Genomic DNA, 25171 nt, shown 5'->3' with positions numbered 1-25171 from the left:
AGATAAATTCTATGCAATGTAACTTAGAAAGTAAAAAACAAAACAACAACAACAAAAAAACAGAGCCATGGCAACCACCTACTAGTATTTTAGAATTATACCTCAAATTTTTCCTCGAATAGAATCAGACAAGTATGATAACTGGGTGTGACAAAGGAGAAAAGTCTTAGTTCAGTCTCAGGTTCCTGGTGAAATATTTGATTGTCAGTCTTCCAAAGGCACTAATAAACTCTGCTGACATGCTATACTAGATGAGGTAAAGTATATGCTGCTGCTGCTAAGTCGCTTCAGTCGTGTCTGACTCTGTGCGACCCCATAGACAGCAGCCCACCAGGCTCTGCCGTCCCTGGGATTCTCCAGGCAAGAACACAGGAGTGGGTTGCCATTTCCTTCTCCAATGCATGAAAGTGAAAAGTGAGAGTGAAGACGCTCAGTTGTGTCTAACTCTTCAAGGCCCCGTGGACTGTAGCCCACCAGGCTCCTCCGTCCATGGGATTCTGGAGGCAAGAGTACTGGAGTGGGTTGCCATTGCCTTCTCTGGTAAAGTACATACATACACAATATTCCACATTCCCTAATACAATATTTTTTTATTCCATAAACTCTGATATGATGTGCTTTGATGCTCTTGGTAGTAATCTACACATATTTGTTGAATGAATTAATGAATCCAAATGTCTACTGGTATTCAGTCATCAAGTTCCCAGGAACTATTCTGGGTATCCAATGAGGAACAAAGCAGAAGCAACATTTTCCTTGCCTTTGTGGAGCTAACAGGAGCTGGAGAAAAACAGGCCGTAAGTAAGAAAAACACATAGAAAGGTTTGTGTGTGATACTAGTTTTTGAAGGAAACATAGGTGACATGATTGAGAATCACAGGGAATGGGGAAGAGGCTAGTTATATAAAACAGACTAGGAAGGTAATAACATTAAAATCTAAAAGATAAGGAAAAGAACTGAGCAAGAGAAAAGGGAGGGAAAGTGTTCCAAATAAAAGGAACAGAATACAGGAAATCTCTGAAGAAGAGCGAGGTCTGGGATTTCTTCCAGGAAATAAGAAGAGGCCAATGAGACCAAACATGGGAAGAAAGGCAGACTGGAATAAGACAAAAGAGGAGAGGTAAGGAGAAACTCTATCACAGATTTCTAAGGAGGGGCCCCTGAAGGCAATAAGCAAGGGTATAGCATGGTTCAAAAAAATTTTTGCTTTTAAACTATTGCTCTGACTGCTGGGCACAGAATAGGTTGGAAATAGTAAGAACAAACATGGAAAACCAATATGGTGGTGACAACAATAGGGTGGCTTGGACTTGTATGCTGGGAGTGAGATTAAGACAAGGGTGCAGATTTGAGCTTTATTTTGAAAACAAAAACAAAAGACATGTAGTTGAACTGGATGTAGACAGTGAGCAAGGAATCTTGGCGGCCTAGATGCCTACAGCTATAGCAAATAGGTGTTGGCTGAGGCAAAAATGAGTTAGACCAGGAGAAAAATATTCTGAATTCCTTATTCAGAATTCCTTATTCTGAATTTCTTATTCTGAATTCCAAATTTCTTCCTGGGTATAATAATCTCTTTTATAGTTAAATAATAGGATAGATCTCATATTATCTGGTTAACCATATGTTATTTTACAGCCATTTTTGTAGTCACTTAAACATTAATACTATTAGTCTTTTTAGTATCTTTATAAGGTGGGTATAATTTCTCCATTTTACTAAGAGAGAAAAAGTCTCAAGGAGATAGAAAAATCTTCAAGTTTTCCAGCTATTAAATGATCAGTCCTTTCACACACCCCTCACTTCCTAATTCCTACTTAATGTATTTTTTCTCATTTCTTTTTACCCCTCATCTTTCATCCATTCTTATAACTTTGTACAAGCAAATGGCCATAGCACACTGCCTATAACTTTTTTAGTAATTAATTTTGTCTTTTATTCATTTTCATTAACTGGTTAAATGGATGTATTTCCATCTCCTCTGGTAGATTATAAAGTTCTCAAGGGTATATTTTATATTTTTATAATCCAAAGCAAAAGCACATATCTTCCAAATTGCAGTTAATAAATATTAAAAAGAAAACACAAGTGAGGCACTGCTGTAAATGCTTTGTATATTATACATACATATACATATATATATGTGTGTATATATATGTGTGTGTGTATATATATGCGTGTGTATATATATGTGTGTGTGTATATATATATGTGTGTGTGTGTATATATGGGTAAATATATATTAACCCATCACACTGAGTATAAGTATTATTATTTTCATTCCCACTTTACAGAAGAGGAAACAGAGGCACTGAGCTAAGTAACTTGCTGAAGGTTAAGCTGAAGAATCAGAATTCAGACTTAGGGATCTGGCTCAAGAGTGATGCTTGTGTACAGTAGTACACTAACTACTGAACATAAAGTGAAGAATCCAACTTAAGGAAAGAAGTCAGAGAAAAAGTTAAATAATGAAAAGTTGAATGAATGGAGGCTTAAAATTACTCTTGATCCATGCAGCTATTTTGACTGATAGGTCAAAATACTACTGGGACATACTTTTAGATTCCCTGAGTGGCCCTATCACTTAAAAACCTACAAATTTATGATGTTACATAAACTTCTTTAGCTTCAATTCATTCATATGTAAAACAGAGATGATAACAGTGTTAACCTAAAAGATAGCTAATAAGATTGGATGAGAAAATGCATATACTGAGGGGTTTACCATTGTACCCAGCATATAGTGAACACAAATGTTAGCTCTTGTTATTATAAGCAGAATGTCTTATGTGTAAGTGCTCAATAATTAGCTATTTAATGAACGCCTGGCTTTATGAGTTCTACTAGAGAAGACATAAAGAAGTGCGATAGCTTGCATCCATTCTAAATCCACTAGAAGGAATGTGAGGCTACTAGAAACCAGAGATTGAGGAAAATGCCAAGGAGTAGGGAGTTGGTCTCCTATCCCATGCTATCTGGGGCTAGCTCTGATACAAAACCTAACAGACATAAACTTGAGCACAGTGATACTCAGAGCCAAAGTTTACCAATACACGTTTGGCTAATATATTTATAGTCTAGGGGTAGTTTTGCTTTCCTTAAAATGATGAAAGAAGAGAAGAGAGTGGCCAAATGTGCTTTCTTTCCTTATTTGACTAGCGTTCCTCCACTTATAATACATGAGAACGTGAACAAGTTACTCAACCTGTCTTCTCGCCTATGAACAGGGATATCTCCAGCATGGGATTATGTCGGTTAAATATATAGCATGTGGGAAGCATTCACAAGATAATAGCTATACATTTCCCAGAAATGCTATCTAGCTCTGAGACCTATTATTGAATTCTGTTGATAAAACTACTTTTGAAAACACCAAAATGCACCGATCATGTGAATGCTTTACCCGTCACTTCCTTCCTCTCATTATTATAAAGATAGGATATCAACTTTAATTAATTGATTCAAGAAACATTTATTAAATTCATCAAGTTTCACTCTGTGAGCATGGAGATGAAAAACACATAAAGCCTGTCTTCAAATAACATATATAATTTAATGGGGAAGAGAGATGTGTAAACAACTAATTGCGAAAGTAAACAGATTGAATTAAGAGCTGTAGAAATGCAGATGAAGAAATCTATTAACATGTCATACTCTAAGAAGGTGAATACTAAATCCACTTGAACTTCATGCCATTAGCTGCTAAACTAACTCACTTTCTAGTGAGAAGACTCAAAGAAACTTCATACAAGTGAGACCATGTTCACTGACTCAGAGAAGGTGAGCAGCATTTCAGTAAGAAAAAGGAAGAAAGCTATTTTGGCCCATAAAAACCTTATCAGCAAAGACATTCTTGGAGAATGGGATGATAAAACCTACCATAATGGGATAAGTGGGGTCTAAAAATCTAATCAAGTAAGACAAAGGTAGCAATGTTACAAGGTTCATGGAGACACTATTTTTAGTTGGTTGCCGAGTTACTGTGTGATACACTGCGTGGCTGGAAGGGGAGAGGACAGGTGCTGCTACTTCTGGTTTTTAGAATTTAGTGGGTCAGTTTTCTTGGCTTAGACTAGAAGGAGCAGGGAATTGTGCGACATGGGTCACTATGATTGGATGCAACCCTACTGTGACGGAGGGGTGCACATGAGCAGACAGGGACCGCTGTATGCCTAGACTCAGAGATTGACACATGTTGGGAGCCTGAAATCCTTCTCCTGCTGGAAGGCTTTGGAGCATGCTCTCTGTTGAATCCTGGCAAGGTTAAATAGGCTTTGAATTGAAATATTAAAGTCTCAGATGATCATGTCAGTGACTTCCTACTTCCTTTCTTCCTCCCAACCCTCTAAAAACCTAAGACCTTTGGGTCATCGAGGTGGAGAATGGGGCTGGAGCCAGTTACATCAGAATTTGTATTATAGGGTGGGTGGTACCTTATCAAGTTCTATGGTCGTTTTGCAAAACAGGAGAAGCCTGTGGTTTGTAGAAGGATAGAGGTGGACGTATACATGGATATAGGTGGACATATATGCTTTGCTAAGCTGTGTCAGTGTTACTTTCATTGAAGTTTCTAGAAGAGAAAATGACTACACTGGATAGGAAGACAAAGCTGTTGACCAGAGTTGAGTCATAGTGAAGAGGCAAAATACTACAGACAGTGAGATAGCCAGAAGAATATTGAAAATGTCCAGGTGAAAAACAATGAAGGTTTGAAGTGAGATCATGACAGTGGGAATAATAACAATAACCATACCATGTTATAATTTTGTAATGCTTCGAAAGGTTTTCAACCTTCTTTTACATATAGTCTTACCATAGAACCCACCTCAGCTGGGAAGATTAAGAAGTGAGGACAACATAGATTCCTCTCCCTGTCTGTCTGTCTCTCCTGTCTTCTCCATTCCTGACCCCACTTTTCAGCCATCCAGCATCTCATCCATTTGTCTGTTTTGAAGACATCATCCTCCGTGTGAGTCAGAGCATCTCTCTCACCATGGAAGCCAAAAGAAGGCTTCCTTCCACCCCAGCCAATGTCCTGCCACTTGGCAAATACATGGCCATGTGACATACACTGAAGCAACCACCTGCTTCTGCCCAGGAACTCTGAATGTAGAGTGGGTGGTTGGAAGCAGTGGGATAGTTAGCTTTACCTTGCAGTGATGTCTTTCTCACTCTGGATCCTGTAGTGGCCCCTAGCAATGGGTAACAACATCTTATAATTGCCCCTTCCTGAGAAAACCATTAGAGCTTTGAAGCCTGCAGGAATGCCTTGGTCTCTGCACATTTTACAGACTGCTTCTCAGGCTGTACAAACTTTTCCAGGAAGTCCCTTTAAGGTTAAGAAAGCCAGAGTTTTTTTTTTTCTATTACTTGCACCTAAGAGCATTGACTACATATAAGCAAATCATATTCCCCCCCCCCCCCCCCCCCCCCCCGCCCCGTTTGCTGACAGGAAACTGAGATGCACAAAGGCTGAGAGTTGCCTGTGGCCACGAGGACAGTCGGTAGACAGCCACTCAGGGCTCTCTGCCCCTTTGCTCTTAGTTGTTTGTCATCGGGATCAGGTTCTGCATAGAAATGTGGAAGGCTTTACTGCTAAAGGAGGGATAATACAGGACTTGTTATGTGTATAAAGAGAAGCCAAACAAAATCAAAAGCGTCACTAATATCAGCTAAGCTAATGCCAAAAGCCCCTGGCCCAGCTCCTCTAGCAGAGGACTTGCAACTGGTAATTGCCTCTTTCACTGATTAACTCAGAGTGAAATCCTGCAAACTGAATCTAGGTTTTATATTCCCTTAGATAGTTACATTCTATGCAATATCTTATCATCTCCTTACAAGCCATTAATTGCTGCCCCCTTTTGAAAAATATTACATCTATCAAAGAATAAACTGGCCATTAGAAAAGAACATCTATTATTCACATCAGTTTCACTTCCACGGACCTTTTCCAGTTTATCACCAAATTTTATGTTTTTTTGTTCTAAACAATTTGTTCTGTATAAACTTGTAATGAACTCAATTTTTAGGAGTTTTAAAAATTGGCCAACTATTTGATGCTACACTAGAATGGCATACGTATTCTGCATGTGACATGACTATTTAAGGTTGTTTAATTTCACAAGGAAAACCAATAAAGATGAATTCAAAATTTATTGAAGTGTCTGATGGTTTTCCTGAGGTTTATGTCAATGTGATTTATGGATTTGGTAGGAACATGACTCATAAAAAAACCAAACCTTTGACATTATTTCTATATTAAAATCTCTATGACTTAAAATGACCATACTTATGATCACTTTAATACTATAAATCATAGGCTGCAAACTAAAAATACTCTAATTCATGGTAAAGTAAATGGATGAGATAGTCTGGCTATAGGAATTCTGATATCAGACATCAGTTTTTTTTTACTGGAACTGCTGAGTCTCAGTGAGTGGGAAATGAGGACTTTCAATGAATGGGGACACCCTCTCCTCCTAAGAGGGTTGCTGCTACAAGGCAGCTGCATTTGATAATTGAGGTGCAGTGACACAGACCCAAAATTAATGGAGAACCATCTGAAAATCTGGCTGGGATTCCTGATTTTCATAATGAAATCGTCTGACTGTTTAAATGTTGAATCATTAAAATGTCCCCAAAGCCAAATATATCAAACCTGAGAGCCAGTTCTGGTCACTGATTTGTGACTCAGATGTAGTCTTGCTGGCATGGAGCCTTCCTGAATATAAAGGTCATTCTCAACCACCCTGCATTCCATTCCAAAGATCTATGGCAGCAGCAATCCCCCAACAACTAAGTCTACACATGTACATTAAAAATAGTACTTTCAAAATTATTATCTGCCAACTTTCTTCATATTATGAAGTTAATAATCTTTTAAAAAGTAGGCAGATAAGAAATGTTCTATATCATCATTGGATTTACTGTGTTTGGGTAAATGTATAGTCTCAGCTCAGTTCAGTTGCTCAGTCATGTGTGACTCTTTGCGACCCCAACAGACTGCAGCATGCCAGGCCTCCCTGTCCATCACCAACTCCCAAAGTTTGCTCAAACTCATGTTCATAGCATCGGTGATGCCATCCAACCATCTCATCCTCTGTTGTCCCCTTCTCCTCCTGCCTTCAATCTTTCCTAGCATCAGGGTCTTTTCTAAGGAGTCAGTTCTTTGCATCAGGTGACCAAAGTATTGGAGCTTTAGCTTCAGCATCAGTCCTTCCAATGAATATTTAGGACTGATTTTCTTTAGGATGGACTGGTTTGATCTTTCTGCATAATTTTGTGTGTTTGTACATGTGCTTGTGTTCTTTAGAATTAGACTAGAAAAATGTCTTTTAAAATAAGGGGCACCCTGAACTTTTATACCGGAAACCGAATATGACAAAAGCAACTCAATCATTAAAGTGAGGAATTCAGGCATAAATATGAACTGCATCCCCTCTGTGTAACAGACTATCTTCCTAACTCTCTCCATAAACACCAGACTTGCTTCAGAACTGAATTACTGCTCCTCAACAATTAGAAAAGAGATGGGAACTGAGAATCATTTTTAAATATAGTTTTGCACAATTCAACAGTTTGAGCTAATAATAATATGTTAGTTTTCTATTATCACCATAACAAACTCTCAACTCAATGGCTTGAAATGACATAATTCATTATATTATAGTTCTATAGGTCATGAGTCCGACCAGACTAAAATTAACATGTCCAGAGGGCTGCATTCTTTTTTGGAAGCGTTGTTGATTTTTATCTCCAGGTGTTCCCCAGCTCCCGACCCCCTTCATGTTCATAGCCAGTAATGTTGCAAGTCTCTGATCATCCTTCCATAGACCCATCTCCTACTGACAATAGCCAGGCAAAGCTCTTGTCTTTTAAGGACTCATGTTATTAGATTGAAACTACCCAGATGATCCAGGATAATCTCCTCATTTCAAGGCCTTTAACCTTAATGAGATATGCAAAATCCTTATTGCCATGTAAATGAACATATTTAAAGGTTCTCAGGATGAGGATGTGGACATCTAAGTCGCTTCAGTAGTGTCCCACTCTGTGAGTCGACATAGACGGCATAGACGGCAGCCCACCAAGCTCCCCCATCCCTGGGATTCTTTGGAGGGACATTATTCTGTTTACCACAACTAGGAACAAAGATAACTATCACTTCTAAATGCTTACTATGTTTCAGTTGTTATACTGATGATTTTGCATGCTTCACCCCATTTGGTTCTAATAACAACATGTAAGGTATATAACATCATCCCATTTCAAAGATGAAGAAAATGAAGCCTAGAGGTTAGGTACATTGCTCAAGATCACAGCTGGCAGACAGCACAACAAAGACTCAGATCCAAGAAATCTGGATGAGCTAGTATCCATCCTAAAATGCCTTAAAATATTTGTGGAGATGAGGAGGCTAGAGAGAAGATTAAGATTTGATTTGGACCAACTAAAGAGAGAAGCTCTGTGGAACACTTAGCCATTTCCTGTCTTTTTCCTTGTTGTTGTTGCATTTCCTAACATTTAAGGGATATGTATGCTCAAATCTGTTGTATAAAAATGCCTCAGGTAGTCACTTAATGGTTATGATTTTGTCCTAGGAAAATTCTAAATTCAGCTCTCATCAGACCACACTGAAATATGCTTTCATGAAGTTCCAAGAATACTGACAGAGCATTCTGTCTTCTTTGAAATGAAATATCCTATCACCTTGATTCTAGCTCTGCATTGACTGTTAGAAACATCATCAATTTAATAATCATTTTCACAGCAGAAAAGAAAAAAACATAAAACAAAAACAAAGTAAAATACCGACGCTTCAATGTGCACATCTCAATTAGAAGGTACAGAGGTTGAGTGAAATGTTTTAGAAACTATAAAATGTGTCTTAGAGTTTCCAGAGTTTGCTGGCTTTATCGCTAACAATTCCATTCATACTAAACTTGCCATTATAAACAACCTATACTTTTGTACTTACTCTTCCTTCTTCCTGAAATGCCTTCTCTCACTTTCCTGAAATGTCTGTTCATCCTTAAAAACCAATTTAAAATGTCACTTGGTGACGCCTTCCCCAAACCAGGCTTAAACCGAACTTCTCACTGCCCCTTCTGAGCTGGCCACAGCTCTCTGCACTTCCCTTTGTTACAGAATATACCACAAAGTACAGTAATGATTCATTTATACCATCTCCTTCTATTAAATTGGACCCTACTATGCACCCAGATCAAAACTCTGCCGCCAAGAAAAGTGAAAGCAATGTGGCATCTTGAGTTTTTCACAATCATTCACACACAGTTCTAACACAGCACATTTTACACTTCATTCATGACTCTTATTTTTCAACCTGGAGCTCTCTATCAGTACTTAGCTGAAGTGGGTTAGTTAACTATTGATAACACTTAATGTCTCCAGCAGGCGGCCTTTAAGAGAGCTTCCACTGATCTCCATCTCGTGATAGACATGGCTTTGTGTAATTTCCCTCTTTAGAATGAGCTGGGTCTCAGTGATTTGCCTCTAACCAATACACTTTAGCAAAAGTCATATGATGTCATTTCTTTGGTTGGGTCACAAAAGATGTTGATTCTGTCCTGCCAGCAGGTTCTTTCTCTGACGGGTTTTGATGAAACAAGCTGCCATGCTGGAAAGGGCCATATGGCAACACCTGAGGGAAACTAATGGTCAACAGCCAGGAAGGAACTGAATCCACCAACTACAAAGGTAAGGTTAGGGAAAAACCCTTCCCCAGCCCTGGTGGACACCTTGATTGTAGCCATGTGAAAGACCTGAAAAAAAGAATCCAGCTATTCTACGCCCAGATACCTAACCCACCGACTATGAGACAATAAATGTGTGCTATTTTAAACTGTTAAATTTGGGGGTTGTTTGTTATGCAGCAGTAGATAAGTAATAACAATGTTAGTCCCTCTGATAGAACTTGGTTTAAGCAAAAGAAAGCCTCTATGTGGTATCAGAAGTTATCTAAAGAAAGTAACAATCACTGAAATAGGTGGCAACAGATAGACTGGTGAAAGCATTATCCAAACGGTGAGTGAGGCCCTGCAGTTACCCGGCAGAGGCACAGAGGAGAGAAGAGGCTCTGGATTTGAGAGAAGCTCACTCTCCGAGTCCAAACCCGTGACCTGAACATGATACTACAGAGGCACTGTGGAGTGGGGAGAAGAGGGGAACACAGGACTGTGTCACCAGGAGGACACACAGCCACTGCAAGACTAGATCAGCAGCAGAGCCAGAAGATGAGCTCTGTTCCATGGAGATGCAGTGAAGAGGCAGAAGGAAGGCCACACTTCCATTCTGGCTGAAGTGCCAAAGCCAACAATCAAGGAAGGATGTGAAAGGCATCTTTTAAACCTCAGTTTCAATAATCCTGTCCCCCACAGGTTGTCTGTTGCTAAGACACCACTATTATTACACTCCCAGCGTGTATAATCTTTTTATTCCCCTCTGTGAGTTTTCAGCTCTGTGCTTTTCACATAAAAATCTCATATTAAAACTCAAATAGTAATCTGTTTGGGACAAAGGTGAATTAGGGTTTACCAACCAAGTCAAAGCCAGTGAGACTGCTTAATGAGGCAGCTCCCATCACTTCAAGTGCTGTGTGGACGCACACCACTGGGTGTGCTCTCTGATCAAACCACAGCCGGGCTGGAGGTCATACACGGATACGACAGCTGGGCTGAGATGCTGCATAAAGGCTCTGACAAGCCTGGAAACCACTATATCGGCCCTGGTGTGCAACCCCCACTCACTGACAGATTCAGATAGCACAGACTCCTTTTCCAAGCTTTTCATCTTGAAAAAGGCAATTCAGCTCCCTGAGCCTTTGAGCCTGTTCCATTTTGAGCTGACTGCTAATTGTATGCGTGCACATATGTGTTTCAGAAGAGAGATAAGCACATTGCCTTGGCCTCCACACTCACTCTGCAGACGTGTCTCACTTCTGTTCTCTGTAAGTTTTCCAAATGTGGTCTGAAGTTTTCTAAACATTAACCCTTCCTGGTAACCACAGTACATACTCTTCTAGAGAGGTTTTCTTGATTATGTTTGCTTAAAAAACTGCTTTTCATTATTAATTCTTTGAGTCCTGAAGCTTGGTATTTTAATTTGATTTTGTAATCATGTTTATATTTTCAAATTACTCAATAATTTAACTATACAGCATAATAATATATAAGGAACTGTAGGAGATGAATGAGGCAGCTATTAGCATTAGAGGCTGTATTTTTAAATTTTAAAACCCCAAATCTGATTTTTCATGTTTAATGAAATATGCCACAATTGTATCATATTTTGTAATGTTGATTCCAGAAAAGGAAAATTTGGAATGACTGTTCATAAAAATGCAAAAGTCTTTCCCAATAGTCATGGCAACTAGTGGCCAAATGGTAGGATTGGCTGATCATTGATTGTGTGTCTTTAGAAAAGAAATCCACATGGAAGCAGCCAGGCTCATAAAATCTGCCCTGCCTGAGAACTGACCAGACTCACTAATTCTCTACAGGCCACATTTCTACTCTGGGCAGATTAGTATCCACAGTAAGGCCTGGAGGCAGCTATCTAGCCTCTGGGTATCCCCACCCAGCATTCATTCTCAAGAACAATCTGAGGAACCTCCCTGATCCTAGGAAGTACAACAAATCCTCCTATGAAAGGAGTTTTTCTAACTTCCAGAGAGAGTGCTATTCAGTTGCTGCCATTCACAGGTACATAATAAGTCAGTTGAATAAATAAAAACCCACTGAATCTGTTGCCCCAGCAAATCTCTGTATAATAATAATAACAAAAATAATTCCATTGAAAAATAACCAGAAAGAAGTGCCCAGTTGAAAAAGTCCTAGGGAAATAAGACATTTCCTCAAGAGGATCACCTCTCTAATCACAATAGCAACAACAACAACCATAGTGCTAACTTTATTAAAGATTTCTTCTGTGCTAGGCATTTTGCTAAAGAGCCAAGGCCTTTTATAATTAAAATTACTTTATTTAGGATTTTTGTGAGCACTGATATGCATATTTTCCCTTCCTGTTCTTTACCATCATCGTCTCTGATCTGTGCTTTTCCCAGCCTCCTACCCTCTATCCTCTCTGCCATTGTCCACAATACTTGTACTTCCTTCACAATTTATATACCAGTGATTATCATGCTACATGCACAATGAATTATCTATTTTCTTCTGTACTTGTGATTTTGATAAATCCACTGAGAGCCATATTAAAGCAGATGATAAAAAAATTATTGTAGATCCATAAAATAAATTATCAACTTCAATTTAAATTCTTTTTGGAAGACTGCAGGATAAAAACGAAGAATATTATGCAGTGTTTCTTCTCTTTAAGCACTTTAAGGAAATTACCTTTTCTAGCATTAATTAATAGGGGATTCAAACAAACACACACAAAAGAGACAACTATTTGTGGAAGGGGCATGAATGGGTTACAACAGACTTAAAATCTTTGCTTTGGTTGCTCAGTAGTAAGTCCTCTGCAACCTTCTGTGTATGTCAAATAGCATCCAAAACTCTTGAAAATGTTAGAAAATCAACAGTAATAAAACCTGAAAAATAGGATGGTAATGACTTTTTAAGAAGTCAGTATGGACCATGTTAGAGAAAAAGAAGTAACCGCAACAATGAGATCATAAAATGTAAGCACTAGTATTCAATGCTATAAAAAGTTAAGTACTTTAAGAAGTAAAACTCCTCAGGGGACACCAGAGGAGGCTCTTCATTTAACAACAAAAATCAAGTATCCAGTAGAATTTCTTGTGCTTAGACACTTTATGAACTTTCTGTGATATGTGACAAGGACCAAAGCCAGAATTAGTAGCTCTGGAACAATAGAAGCAGTTAGGGTCAGTATAAAGCATAGTGGAGAGGCAGCAGGATAGTGTAATTCGAGGGGCCCTAAAAATCCCCTCTGCCACTTCTGTGACGTCTGCAATTTTACCATATTCCCTAGGTTAAGCTAAGAACAGTTGTTTGGTTTTTTTTTAATTTATATTATTGAAGTATAGTTGATTTACAATACTGTATTAATTTCTGCTATACAGGGCAAAGTGATCCAGTTACACACACACACACACATCACATACACACGTATATATATATATATTCCTTTCCAGATTCGTTTCCTTTATGGTTTATCACAGGATATTGAATATAGTTCCCTGTGCTAGATAGTAGGACCTTGCTGCTTATCCATCCTATACATAACAGTTTGCATCTGCTAACCCCAAACTCCCAATCCGTCCCTTCTCCAACTCCCTTTCCCACTGGCAACCACAAGTTTGATTTCTATGTCTGTAAGTCTTAAGAACAGGTTTTTGATAAGAAAAAGGAGAGAAAAGAACTTGGGAGAGAGCTGGACTTACCAAGAAGGGGCCCCTTTTGTGGCCAATAAAAGGACACTGGGTACCATAAGAACTGAGCAAAGGGCTCTCTATATAAGGTCTAAAAAAAAAAAAAAAAAACAGGAGAGAGGAAAAGGGAAATTAAAAAGAAAGTGTACATGCTACATTCTTGATGAGGTGACCCTAATTTCTCAACCTTGGCACCACGGACATTTTGGGTCATATAAGTCTTTGTTATGGGGAGCTGTCTTATATTGGATGTCCTGTGCAGGATAAAGATTAATGACTCAGTTGGAAAGTAACCATAGAAAAAGCTCCCAGTGGAAAGGGTTCCAGAAAAATCAGAATTTCCTCAAAGAGGTTAGTTAGTGTAATAATATTATAGGATGTTTAGCATGTCTCTGGCTTCTGTCAGATGTCAGCAGTATCCCCCTTTCGCACAGCTGTGGTAACCAGCAACCTGTCCACACACTGTCAAATAATCTCTGAGAGGCAGGAAGGCAAAATCACCCTTGTTGGATACCACTGCCCTAAAGGATCAAGTTTCTCCCTAAGTTGGGCAGGATCTTTTCCATTCCTCGGTGGGAGCATGGTCTACCCTCCCCATTCCTGTTCCCACTCTAAAAAACTACACAAGAGAGGAAAGCTTACAAGCTCATCAACATAAAAAAGAATGCAAATTCCATTTTTTCATTATAATACTCAAAGTAGAGAGATATAAATCATGAAAATCTGAAATAAACCTTTTCCTTCAGGATATTTTTATCCTTTGATAATTCCAAAATCTGTGACCCCCATCTGTATTACCAGAACTATCTTACTCTTTGTCCACTACACAAGACTAGTGTCAAGAAGAACTGTCTACACTGCTATATTCAAAATGGATAACCAACAAGGATCTATTGTATAGCACATGGAACTCTACTCAATGTTATGTGCCAGTCTGGATGGGAGAGAGGTTTGGAGGAGAATGGATACATGTGTATGTAAGGCTGAATCCCTTCGCTGTTCACTTGAAACTACCACAACGTTGTTAATCGGATATATCCCAATACATAATAAAAAGTTTCAAGAAAAAAGGGGGGCTGATAAGATACAGAAAGATGTCTCCAATTTAATCAGTGCTTATGTGAGTGCACCAAGAAAGGCATTCAAGTTCAGTTCAGTTCAGTCACTCAGTCGTGTCCAACTCTTTGCAACCCCATGGACTGCAGCACGCCAGGCTGCCCTGTCCATCACCAACTCTTAGTCGAGATAAATAATCAAGACACTTTGTTATGCATCAAAATTAAGTTATTTTTATAATCAGAGAGATGAAAGAATGGACTGCTAACATCTTGACTTGTACAAACCAAACTCTTTTCCTTCCCTTCCCTCTGTGTTGTCTTTCCTTCTTTCTTTCTTCTCTCCCTTCTTTTTTTCCTCCCTCCATTTCTTCCTCCCTTCTTTACTTTCTCTTTTCTTGTAGGTAGACCCATGTTTTTCTCCAGAATAGAAAAGAATATGAGGACGGAGATTATGAAGTATTAACCATGAAAGAAATCCTCACTGGAAGGAAAATTATATTTATGAGTTTACAAGCATTTTAAAGGGCAGCATCAACACTTTATTAAGAATATAAAATGTGCAAATGGTGCAACTGAGTCATCAATGAAACTGCAAAACAGAGTCAGAGGCCCAGAAAGTGACAACTTCTATTTCTCTTGACTTCTGATCATTACTATAAGATCTGTAGGGAAAAAATTCCTTTTAGAGTTGAACTTAATGAGGTGAAACAATCTATAGAAAGGTAGTTTAGCTACTGAACATTATAAATTCAATCATGCAATTCTAGATAAAATACGAATCATTTCTCCTTACTTGTTTTTGTGTGGTTACAAATTGAACAAATGGCGAACAACATAAGAACTAAGAATAAGAAGTCTTATCTCTGACTCCCTTTTGCCTTCCACTGACTGTTTGACCAAAGGAAGGCAATTAATCTCTCTGAGCCTCAATTTCCTCATTTATGGAAGTTAGGAGATTGGACTAGATTATCCTCAATAATTTTTCCATCTCTAAAATCTCATCATGAGGAAATTCTAGCTCAAATTATCTGAAAGTGACAGGAAAACAAAACAAAACAAAACAATGTGCAATTCTACCAACTATGGAAGGTGAATCCCCTGTATTGTACATAATTTCTATGCCAGAACTATAGGGTTATAAAAGCAAAAAAGGCTACTTTAATTGATCAAAGCCCTTGACTCTAAAGTAATGCATATTGCCTTGGATTCTCCTTTAAATTAGAATGCCTATGATCTATTTTCGGATAGGGTAAGTAGGTTTGGGTGTCTGCTGGGTTCAGGGTCGACAATGTCACCTGTCACACTATGGCAGGTGCTCTTCACTAGGAAACAGAGGCCGGGATACAGAAGCAAAACAAATTCAGAACTTCAAGAGCTCAGTCACAAACATCAGAGAATAGCTCTGCAGTGGTGTCTTGACATTTATTCTGGAAGGTCTACTCCTGCAAGTATGTGAATGTCTGTTTCTAAAATTCAGAGAAAATAAACCCACATCTTCGCAGAGAAACAAAGTCCTACTCTGGTCTTAGGAGAGCTCTTGAAAAAGTACGGCTGTGCTGCTTTCAGCCATGAGGCAAACCCACATCAGAGAGGAGTCATTTCTTCAAGTCTTCTGTACAGATGCTAATATGAAAGGGTGGAGTAAAAGATTCACAAAGGGAGAATTTTAAAATGCATTCCTTTACAGGAACCCTAAATATGTGCTGACCCCGCATGGTAAAACATAAAATGTTTTGCCAAAGATCATCTGACTCTGGAGGACAAAATAAAATTCACCCATATTCCCAAGAAAATCTAGCTTTTATGTATGGATGTAAATTCTCAAATTTGCAGACCTACTCATGTGGTGGTAGTTTAGTCACTAAGTCGTGTCCGACTCTTGTGACCCCATGGACTGCAGCCTGCAAGGTTCCTCTGTCCATGGGATTCTTACTCATAGTAGATAGAAATTTCAGAGGCAAGAAAGTCTCTTTTAAATGGAAGCATAGAAATAGCTTGTTGGAAATGCTGGTGCATCAATAAAGAAACACGTTCTAGCATCTGCCAGATCGTGAAATCCCTGGCTCTGGTTCCTTAGGCAAAAAATCATGGCCTTGATAGCTTTTCCTAAGATGATTTCAACCTTCCATGGTATCCCAACAAAGGGACACTTCATTTTTATCATTAGATACTTTGAAATCTTAAGGGAAATTCTCCCTAAGTAGTCAAAAAAAAAAAAAAGTGATTTTTGGGATTTTATTTGGAAAGAAAATATACTGGGAGAGGTAGAGCCAAAGAAGGAGATGCTCTGTAAGGGATGACAGCTGAACTAGCCCTAGGATTTACAGCCGACAGAGAGGCTCAGGATGGAAATGAGCCTCTTGAAAATACCCTCCCCGAAGAAACACTCCTCATTCAACACTATGTCAAATTTTGTGCTGTGTATTCTTCCTTACTTATCTCTAGCACTTTTTAAGATTGTGAGAAAAACAAAAAGAATCACTAGAAAGTACAAAAATGTACAAAGCTTTTTAAGTCTCTAATGACAAAAAATTAGCAGGCTCCTTGAAAATTGCTAACACTGATTTTTAATGAGCACATCTTGAAATATCACTCTCTGAATAGTTTTATCTTAGACAGTTTTGTTATTTATTACATTGGAACTCAGACTTACTGATATTACCAATATTATAGCAAACTGTTTCTTTTATTCTTCATATATTTAATAAGACTTGTTCTTTTATATTCCCTTTTTTACATTGAAAAATATCTCTGTAGTACTGCATCAGGATACTTTGACACTCATTGTGATTGTATTTTTTATAAAGAGAAAGTGCAGAATTGTTTCCGTAATATGGAAATGCTTAGGATGAACTAACAAAAAGCAAGAATATGTAAATCCATTAGCAATTCTATATTAAATGTATTGTTCTACCTTCAGAATATCTTTGGTTATTCTCCATAGATTAAGAAGGCACTTCCCATTACAATTTATTTTCATTGTCCTGTTTTATAGACACTATGAATTTAGAGGAAGGACCTTCCCTTTGCACTAACTAATAAACAGGATACCAAGTACAGACGGTTCTCACTTTCAATGGTCCAATAAATGATTTTTTTGACCTCATGGTGGTGTAAAAATGATATACACTCAGTAGTAAGTAAACTTCTGAATTTGATCTTTTCCCAGGCTAGCTATATGCAGCATGATACTTTTGTGATTCTGAGCAGCAGTAGAGAGCCGATGCAAACAACCGATACATTTACAACCATGCTGTTTTTCACTTTCATCATAGTATTCAATAAATTACATGAGATAATCAACATTTTATTACAAAACAGGCTTTGTGTTAGTATAATTTTCACACCTTTAGGATAATGTAAGTGTCCTGAACACATTTAAGGTAGGCTAGGCTAAGCTGTGATGTTTGAAGGCTTAGATGCATTAAATACATTAACAACTTAAGAAATTTTCTATTTATGCTGGGTTCATGCAGACATAACCACACTGTTAAGTCAAGAAAGATCTGGAGTATGCAGTATTATCACAATAATGAAGACTTGGAAGAATACACATTAACAAAGGCAACATTTTTATTATAGATTTTGTATTTTTACCAGGAAGTATTATAGAGTCCTTCCCTGGAAACTTAATGTTGTTTATACGCCCACCTGATAAAAATTATAAGTTGGAGGTAGAGTGAAAATGACAAGATACTTTTTATTAGTAAAAGCATATCTTCTTGATTTGATAGTTAATTCTGAATCTGTTCTAAGGAAAGAACTATCTCCTTGCTCTGGATAAGATATTTGTATTACAAATGTAAAGATAAACTGAAGAATAAAATCAGTATTATATAACTGTATACTTAAATAGTATTTATACTCAACACTAATTTGAATTCTATGGCAAATCTTAGAAACAGCCCTTAAATAGTATTTTCTCTACATAACAGTCAACTTTTGAATAGAGAGATGATGACATAAATAATGTGAGAGGGAGGCGGGAGGGGGGATCGGGATGGGGAACACATGTAAATCCATGGCTGATTCATGTCAATGTATGGCAAAAACCACTACAATATTGTAAAGTAATTTGCCTCCAACTAATAAAAATAAATGGAAAAAAAAATAAATAAAAGTAAATTTAAGGCATGGGGTAATTTATTTCACAAATAGCCGCTGTTTACCTGTGCATGAATAATCGTCAATTCTGATGTATCCAGTTTTGCAGATGCACATGAAGGAACCCGGGGTGTTCACACACATCGTGTTCTCACGACAGTAATGGCGCCCTTCGGCACACTCATCAATGTCTGTGAAGAAAAAGCAGGGCAAAGAGGTCAACCATGGCCAATATCACAGAGTTTTTCTACAATTTTCTTTGGTGGTGAGAGGGCAAAAGTTACTAATTGAGAAGAATTTTTAAAATGTATTCAAAGTATCTCTTTTAATAGAAACCTTTGATGTTGAAATGACAGAAACTATAATATTTTTTCCTAACAGCTCTTGTTGGAGTTTAAAAGATGTCTTTTTATTTCAACTTGCATCATTCTAAAATATATTTCAAAATATCCAGCCCATTCATCTACCTTGGATAGAATGAGAAAATGAATCAGAACATAGAGATTGGACTGCCTTAGGCTCTTAGAAGCTTCTATCACTGAGCGTACCATATATTATTTTTTGATTCACTGGCTATTCTGTACACTTGGGGAGGCTCTGAAAGAGGTAAATAAAATATTCAATAAACACCAGAACTTGAAAATCTTCACTTAAAGATATGAAACCAACAACATGTAGTTTATTAGACATATAGCTATCCCAGTAAGTGTTGAACAGAGATGAAATTACAGTGTAGAGCCTGATATAAATAAGAAGCTGTAAAACAGCAAAATAAGACAACATACTAAAGAACTTTCATAGTAATTCATATTCTAAGTATTGTTTTCTTGGAATTGCTTAATGTGTCTGAAGAAACTATTAATGCTCTAAGGATTTAGTGCAAACTAATAATCCAATTTTGTTCTCTTATAATGAGGTTAAGGCTAAGGCTAGAGGTCACTATTCATTTATTCCCTCTTCCAGTGAATATTTATGTTCCCCTTCCTTGTTCCAAGCATTGTTCTGGGGTTTATTGATGAAAACAGAAGGGCATGGGTAAGGTATGACGTGTCTTCAAGGATCTCCCGTCTAGAAGGAAAGTAGATCAAAGAATCATAGTGAGTGTGGCACGCTGACAATAAAGAACGGCGCAAGATGGTAGGCAAGGCCTGGGACAGGACCCTGAATCTCACACTGCTGCTGCTAGGATGTTGGGGGAAGCCCCACATGCTTGTGTGAGAGAGGACTTATGAGTTCTTGGGAAAAACAATGCTTCACTGATCTGAGAAACTTTACAACTTAAAGAGCTTTATTAAAGCAGAGTATATATGCTTTTCTCATGTGGCTCAGCTGGTAAAGAATCTGCCTGCAATGTGGGAGACCTGGGTTCGATTCATGGGTTGGGAAGATCCCCTGGAGAAGGGAACAGCTACCTACTCCAGTATTCTGGCCTGGAGAATTCCATGGACAGTATATAGTCCATGGGGTCACAGAGAGTCGGACACGACTGAGCAACTTTCACTCACTTTCACATAGACCATGAAGTTTCAAGCATTTATTAGCAATCACTAATCTGTCTGTCAAAAATAATAACTATATGCATACATGCTGTTTAGTTCACAATAGGCTAGACTTCACATGTAATTCCTCAAAGAACTCAAATAACCTGTTGAGGTAGATAGAATGAGCTTAACTATTACCTCCATTTTCAGATGAGAGATCTGAGGCACAGAAAGGTTAAAAGACTTTCCTTAAGTCACAGAGATAATTAATTGGCAGATCAAAGCATATGAACCTAGGTCTTTTGAACTGCTCCGACCACAAGCTTTCTTAAGTCTGTATTACAATGAAAGAAACGTCTTAGTCTAGTCCACAGGTGGGTTTACCAGGTATACTTTGCTGGTCATAACCTCCTGCCAGGGACTCTGGTCCCTTGGATCCTGCCATATCTCACTGCATATTTCATGTATACTTCTGATTATTCTTTCTCTGACTCCAAGGAGCTCTTCTTCCTCTACCTGCCAGGTGAATGCTGGTGTCTCCTGGGATCTGTCCCTGACCTGTTTTCTCTCTCTCCACTCTGTGCAATTATATACATTGTTATGGCATCATGACCACGTGAAGTGACATTTCCTTAAAACATTTTATTTTATCTTGGAGTACAGCTGATTAACAATGCTGTATAGTTTCAGGTGGACAGCAGAGGGGCTCAGCCATACATGTACACATATCAATTCTCCACCAAACCCGCTTTGATCCAGGCTGCCACATAACAGCGAGCAGAGTTTCCCGTGCTATACAGTAGGACCTTGTCATACACCAAGTTTTGAGTGAAGAAACTTGCAAGTGCAAAGCCATAATAAGCACTAGTACTAATTGTGAAGAACGTGAATTTTAACAATAAAACTGCCCCCATTTTATAGTTTCTCTCTGCATGGAACATAGAGCATTTTACAGGTATTTTATCATTATGTAGCACTCTTTATTAAGGGTCTTAATGCATTGACTAGGCAAAGTGCTTCTCCTATAGAAGTCTACTTTCTCAAATCCTTGTGGTAAGCCACAAAGTAACACTGACCTCATCTGTACTATTAAAAGAAATGGGCCAATTATAGGAGAGAACTAGATGATCCAATACTACAAAAGTCATGACATTCATATAAATTCAACTATGCTTCCTGAGAGTGTCAAAAGAAGCAGCTGACACAGTCTCTCAGGCAGCTATATTTTAGAGCTAGAGGACCACTGGCAATCATCTGGGCTAACTACGTATTTTACAGATGAAAAAACTGAAGTTTAGAGAGACTCAATTTTCCATTCAACTTCTAAATGAAAGTCAACACAGTAAATTACAAGCAGCGTACAAAGCCCTTCCCAGTTTGGCTATTATTTTTCTGACTTTACATTCTATGACCTCACTCTTTCTTCATTCTCAGTGTTCTGGCCACACCGAGCTTTCAGTAATTTCTCGAAGGGGCCATGCTCTTTCATATTTAGGTGCTTTTGCACATGTCATTCTCCAGTCTCCTTCTCCCCCTATCACCACCTCAGTGGGTCTTGTCTACCAATCGATTCACCCTTCAAGAATCTGTTTATCTCTCTGTGAAAACTTCCCTAATGAAGTAAAATGTTCCCTATGTAATATTCCCTTGGAACTTTGCAAATGTTTCCATTAAAGATATATCCATTTTACCTTTATTAATTTTTGTAGGCTTCTTTTTTCTAATAAGTCAAATATATTCCTGAAGGGCAGGGATCATCTATTTGTGTTTCTTAACTCTGGCTACACATTATACTTAACTGAGATGCTTTTAAAAACCACTGGTTTTTGTGCTGACTTCCTAACTCTCACTCCAAATTCTTATTTAATTATCTGTAATGGAACACACATATAATATTATTTTTAATCTTCTCCTTGAAGAATTTAATGTAGGGTTCAGCAACATTTTTCAGTAAAGAACCAGATAGTAAACATTTTAGGCTTTGGAGGTCCATATGATCTCTATTGCAACTACTTAACTCCTGTTGTTGCAGCATGAAGACAACCATAGACAATATGTAAATGAATGAGCCTGACAATGTTCCAATAAAGCTTTATTTATAAAATAGGAAGGTGAATCAGATTCGGCCCACAGGCCATTATTTGATAACCCCTGTTTAATGCATCAGAGTTAAGGATCACTCAGAAGAATCATGATGGCAAAGTAGCAGGGCATGAGGTGAACCTCCCCCAACAAACACATTAAAAATACATCTACGTACAGGAGTTTTCACAGAGAGTCAACTAGAAACTGGAGAAGAGCTCTTACACAACCAAAGCTGCAGGAAAGCTCTCCATATAGTAAGGTTGGACAGAAAAGAAAAAGAAAAAGGCATTAGGACAGTACTGGCATCTCTGAGAAGATCTGGAAAGGACAGAAAGTCCACATGTAGCCCCTTGTCCGGGAGGACCCCTTTGCAGCTAAGAGGTCAGCTGGCACTAGAAGGGCCTGGACTTTGCTCACAAGGAGTGTGTGCATACTGGCTTGCTAGTAATCATGGAGGAGAGAGACAGAACAGATGGCTGCCCCCTCACCACTGTCCCAAACACCTGAAATGTGTGCCAGGCAGGGCTGCTAGCACTCCATGACTAGGTGTTAAACCCCAGTCAGAAGGGCACTTGGAGGCAACTCAGCCTAGCTGCACGGAGACAGCCCAGGGGTTCTCGGGAGCGGTTCAGGTGGACCCTGAAAGCCCCCTGGCAGCACAGCATGCATGTGGCAGGGGTGGGGCTGGCACTGGTGCCACCATCAGTGCTCACACGGGTGGCACTGGGTCCAGCTGTGGCACACGGTGGGCTCACACATGAAGGGGCAGGTCTGGCCTTGGAGCCCATCATCGGAGCTCACAGGGTGAGGAGGGGTCTGGCTGCAGTGGACTTGGTCAGGTGGCACCAGATAAACGTGTGCCTTGAGTGGACAGCACCTTGGGAGGAGTATATAGCACTCATCTCCAGATAGAGCCTTCTGGTTCCACCCATATTATCACACAGTTTGCAGCCAGATCTGGGGCACACAGGACTTGGGAGAGGTCTGCCACAGAGGCAGTCAAGGCTCCAGGAAGCAGCATAACCACCTTGATCCCTGCAGCCAGAGCATCCTATCCCCCAGCACCAACCCACTCCACACCACAGCCTAGAACTAGGTCTGGGGCAAAAAGTGGAGAAAGGGATGCAACCTGGGGCTACTTCTGGGCAAAGCCATGGATGCTTACATGGGCAGTACATAGGTTCACTGAGTCTCATACTTCACTGGTCACATCCTTTGGGACAGAGCAAACATTTAAGGCAACAGAGCCTTATTGAACCTGGTTCTTAGGGCCTCTACTCCAAAACCTGGGGAGCAGATCCTGCCCCTGACAGGGGTCTGACAGCCACAGAGTAAAGAGGCCTTGTCCAACATCAGTGTAGTCTCTGGACACTGCAACATCAGTTGCAACCCCTATCAAAGGGATAATGGCCAACATAACCTGAGAAAGGATGTGCTTGACATCCACATCAAAAACAGCCCTTCCAACAAAAATACTGGAATAATGCAGCTTACACAGGGATGATCCCACAGGAAAACAACCCTTTTGGATCACAGTGGATAATGGTTTATCCTAAATTCATAGAAATACAGAAAGTTAAGCAAAATGAAACAGCAGAGGAATTCCTCCCAATTAAAAGAACAACAGAAATCTCCAAAAGAACAAATAATGAAGCAGACTTCACCGGTCTACTTAGTCTAGACCCTAAGTTCAAAAAGGAGGCAACAAAAATGCTAAAGGAATTAAGGTGATCAATAGAAATGCAGATAACTGTAACAAGAAACTAGAAACTATAAACAGGAATAAATCAAAATTAGACAATTGCTAAGCTAAAGATCAATCTAGAAGTAATGAATAGCAGATTGAAAGACACAGAAGAAATAATAAGTGATCTGGAAGACAGAATAATTCAAACACCAAATCAGAACAGCAGACATAATACAAATGGGAAAAAAAGAAAGAAAGAAAGAAAGAAAAGACCAACATAGGAGATCTATAGGATAATATAAAGCATGACAACCTACATATAGTAGGGATTCCAGAAGAAGAGAGAGAAAATGGGCTTGAAAATGTATTTAAAGAAATTATAGCTGAAAACTTCCCCAATCGAAAGAAGAAAACAGATATCAAGGAATACGAAGCACAGAGGGTCCCAAACAGACTCATACCAAGACATATTATAATTAAAACAAAATGAACTAAAGATAAAGAGAGATTCTAAAGGCAGCACGAGAAAAAGGATCAGTTACAAGGGAACCCTTAAAAGGATATCACCTGATTTCTCCGCAAAAACTTTGCAGGCCAGAAGGGAATGTCCCGATACATTCAAAGTCATGAAAGGAAAAAACCTGCAACCTAACACACTCTACCCAGCAAGATTATCACTGCAAATAAAAGGTGAGATAAAGGATTTCTCAGACAAGAAAAACTGAAAGAACACAGCAATGCAATACCTACTCAAAATAAATATCGAAAGCTCTTCTTTAAAAAGAAAAGAGGCAAGAATCTATAGGAAAGGAAAACTCACAACAGGAAATATAAATATATAAAAAATACACGAGCTCTATAGGATAAAATAAAGCATGACTACCTATGCATAGTAGGGGTTCCAGAAGGAGGAAGCAGAAAGACGAAGTGAAATATATTTGAAGACATTATGGCTGAAAACTTCCCAAATCTAAAGAAAACAGATAAATATCATCTTCAGTAAAATACTGAAGATCACTTAAGTCAGTGTATAAGTTAAAGAAAAAAAAATTGTAAAAGCAGTATAAATACAATTAACAGTGAAAGGATAAACATGAAGATGTAAAACAGGACATCAAAATCACAAAATATGGGGGCGAGGAGTAAAAAACGTAGTTCTTTTAGAATGTGTTTGAACTTACATGACTATGTCTAAAGCAAGTAGATAGAGTCATGGATCAACACACTTGAAAACCAGGGTAACCAAAATCAAAAACATACAATAGATTCACAAAAATCAAACAGAAAAGAACTCAGGCAAAATACAAAAGAAAGCCATCAAACAACAAAAAGAAAAAGAAAGGAACAAGAAGAACTACAAAATGACCTGGAAAATAGGGT

At 38.6% G+C, this 25171-nt stretch overlaps 1 protein-coding gene across 4 annotated transcripts in view; it reads right to left on the bottom strand.

The window, feature by feature from the left end:
- NELL2 (neural EGFL like 2) overlaps positions 1 to 25171 on the bottom strand; it is a 437534-nt gene that overhangs the window by 147025 nt on the left and 265338 nt on the right. For all 4 annotated transcript variants that reach the window (XM_043886426.1, XM_043886435.1, XM_043886442.1 and 1 more), the window contains one exon: positions 18604 to 18729. In XM_043886426.1, the coding sequence (XP_043742361.1) occupies positions 18604 to 18729 (126 nt within the window). The remainder of the gene's footprint in view (positions 1 to 18603; positions 18730 to 25171) is intronic.

Source organism: Cervus elaphus, chromosome 3, assembly GCF_910594005.1.
Source record: "Cervus elaphus chromosome 3, mCerEla1.1, whole genome shotgun sequence".
In the NCBI taxonomy this organism is placed as follows: Eukaryota; Metazoa; Chordata; class Mammalia; order Artiodactyla; family Cervidae; genus Cervus; species Cervus elaphus.
The sequence above is the reverse complement of the archived record's forward strand: the minus strand, read 5'-3'. Positions and strand labels throughout refer to the sequence as shown.